The sequence below is a fragment of the Fibroporia radiculosa genome (assembly GCF_000313525.1).
Source record: "Fibroporia radiculosa TFFH 294 genomic supercontigs, scaffold13103, whole genome shotgun sequence".
NCBI lineage: Eukaryota > Fungi > Basidiomycota > Agaricomycetes > Polyporales > Fibroporiaceae > Fibroporia > Fibroporia radiculosa.
The window spans coordinates 109308-112058 of NW_012133480.1; the positions used below are offsets into that span (position 1 = coordinate 109308).

The 2751-nt window shown below is 48.4% G+C and overlaps 1 protein-coding gene across 1 annotated transcript; it reads left to right on the forward strand.

Annotated features, from left to right (window-relative positions):
- Nucleotides 1-652: 652 nt before the first annotated feature.
- On the forward strand, nt 653-954 carry FIBRA_07464 (uncharacterized protein; the record flags this gene model as incomplete). Its single annotated transcript, XM_012329147.1, has 2 exons — nt 653-663; nt 726-954. The coding sequence occupies 2 exons, from the start codon at nt 653-655 to the stop codon at nt 952-954; spliced, it is 240 nt and encodes a 79-aa protein (XP_012184537.1).
- Between the last annotated feature and the right edge of the window lie 1797 nt (nt 955-2751).

The following is a 2751-nucleotide window of genomic DNA, read 5'->3' on the forward strand; positions in this document are numbered from 1 at the left end:
CCGCAGATAGACCATCGTCGAACCGAATACACATTGTTTTTGTACTAAACATGCCGATATAGTATGTCGTATTCTATTGTCAGAATATAGCCCTTCTGCCAAAAAAAACATGCTGCGATTCTTGCACACAGTTTATTTTTCGTTTAAGAATGTCGCGAGGAATGGATATATCAAAGGAGCCTGACAACTCACGTTATAGACGTGGCTCGTACAATCAGGTTGCATCCTGAGGCTGTTGTCTCGCATAAGTGCACCCTCTAAACCCGGTGCGTAAATGTAATCAGACACTTCGAGTGTTCCGATGCATTGGATTACTGCCACAATACTTAACCTCGCTGGCAGGCTGACATTTGTGAGTCCAAGTTCAGTCCTTTTGGAGCCCAGGCCATCTTCAGTCCGATCATTTCTAGCCTTACGACGTGCCAACGAGCAGCTATGGCACTTTCCTCTGACAGTCGCTCGTCGTGCGTGTGAACGGGCGAAACGAGAAGGGAGTTTTCATGTTTAAGATTCTTTGTTCTCCATTCAATCACCACGATCATGTGTTTTGGTGATAAACTAACTCCGGCCATACGTTTGACAGTTGGGCATCCATGTACATATCATATTATATTACCAATTCAAGGGCAGCCTTGGGCATACAGATATTCACATGAGCAGTAAGTACGGGCCATATAGCATAGTGCCGAGCTGATGCTTGTCTTTGCTGACGTGCAAAGTTGCAGACTCCAAGCTAGATTCACATGTGTCAATGCGGAGCAACTCACTCGTCGTCAGGAAGCGCACGACATCGGTCAACTGTCCATTTCTGCCCAAGAGGCCGAACGGAGCAAATGGAGGAAGGATTACAACTTGTATCATTTCACGGGTGCTCTTCTCAGCTTTCCGCATGTATGCGGCTCCGAGAAAAAGAAAGGCACAGAATCAGGTCTTGTGTCAAATGGGGTAACTTGAAGGTCGGATGTAGTGCTCAACATCTGACTGCGAACATTGGGGTCAGAGCGGAGCCGTGAGTGCCCATCCAATTTTTGTCAGTAAAGCATTCTCGTAGATCTGTTCGCGAAGCATCGAACGGAAAACAGGACTCGAAATAACATCGCAAGATTCCGGTGAGACACTCTCTGCCAAGCGTTGAGCAATCCTAGACGTGATAAATTCATCTTCATTCGCTCTATACGAAGTGACAAGTACAAATGTTGCTATATAGGCGGTCTTGAGCACCTTCTCAATTCCCAGTTTCATTACCCCCGACCCCCATCTCTCTTTCAAAGTCCTTGAATGGGACAAGATCCAGAAGCAAATCGCCATAGAAGTACGTACATATTTGCACACTTTCAGCATGACTCACTCGGACTTACTTTGCTCCGCTCTACCTTTTAGACATTGACCTTTAGTCTACACACAAAATACAGAGCACCTGCAAGCTGTTAAGCGATAGACAAGTCGTATTGTCTTCACCCACCATGACGTACGAGACGTACAATCTAGATGAACAAATGTCATTACTTGAAATTTCGATCGATCACGTATGGTGTAAACTCCATCCGCGAGATTGCGGCGACCCTGCCTCGGCAGTGCGAGACGCGAGATGCCTTCGCTCATTTTCGGCGTCGACTCCTCAAATTTGGGCCACGGCGCCCAGCGGAGAAGGGCGACAAGACATCGAGAGTATCACATGGATAGCGACATGAATGGCGGCCTGATACGTCTCTAATAATGTAATCAACGTAGGTTTTCCTTCTCTTTATGCCGGTCTTCAAATCAATTGTGCATTCATCTTGAGTTCGGTAAGTTTGCAATGGGGTCGCCTAACAAATCCCTGTTAGGCGCCTTTCATATCACAACTTCATGCTGAAGCTTGAAGGATAGGCGAGATTTAATAACAAATGTGCAGATCTCAGTCGCGCCTAATTATAATACATAGGTTCAATGTATATTCCAGGGGTGCGCGGCTATGGCGTCAAGTTACCGAGCCCAAACCTGTTCTGGTCGTTGACCCCTAACTCATTCGATCGTGTTTGATCGCTCACCTGAAGAGCGCATCAAGGCGGTTCGACGCCCGCTTTTTGTTTCTTCGCGCCATCAGGTCCTCCCTCCATTTCGCAAGGGTCACATAGAGGAGAGGCTCTTTCAGGTACGTATCATTCACACGGCACCGCTAGTATCTATGCAGCGAGATGGGATGCCCATTGAATGCGATCTGCGACGACACATGTGCATGGAGCGTACAAGGAAGACCACAGTCCTCAAGGTCGCAGAGTTGGGGCGAGCATGTGCGGTCTATTAGCCTATGCGAGCTGTTCACGCGTGGCATTGTTGAGTACAGGCGCGATTGTACCCACGTCTGACAGACCGTGGCAGTGCGGCATTCCTCCTCCTGCAGGTACCCGGCGGTCACAGTCGACCGATTCAATTCAGCGTTATCAATTTGTATGGTATGTAAAAATAACATTTTCTTTTCACCTCGAGCTGAGAGCCTAGGCCTGGATAAAAGAAAGCGAGAGCTCGCCGGAGTCCCATTCTTTGAATGTGCACGACGACAGCAATGGTCCTTGTCCTGCGTCACGATAAGCCCTCACTGCTAGGTGCGGTCAAGACTCAGCTATCAGCGACATTCGTGGGTGTTGATGCATGATGACTGGAATATTCTCCGATCGAGAATCCAGGATATCAGGGCTGCCCCTTGACAGCCACCATGACAGATTGGGCTGTGGTGTGGTAGGCTTGGCGGGCACGTTGGTGGTTCACCGC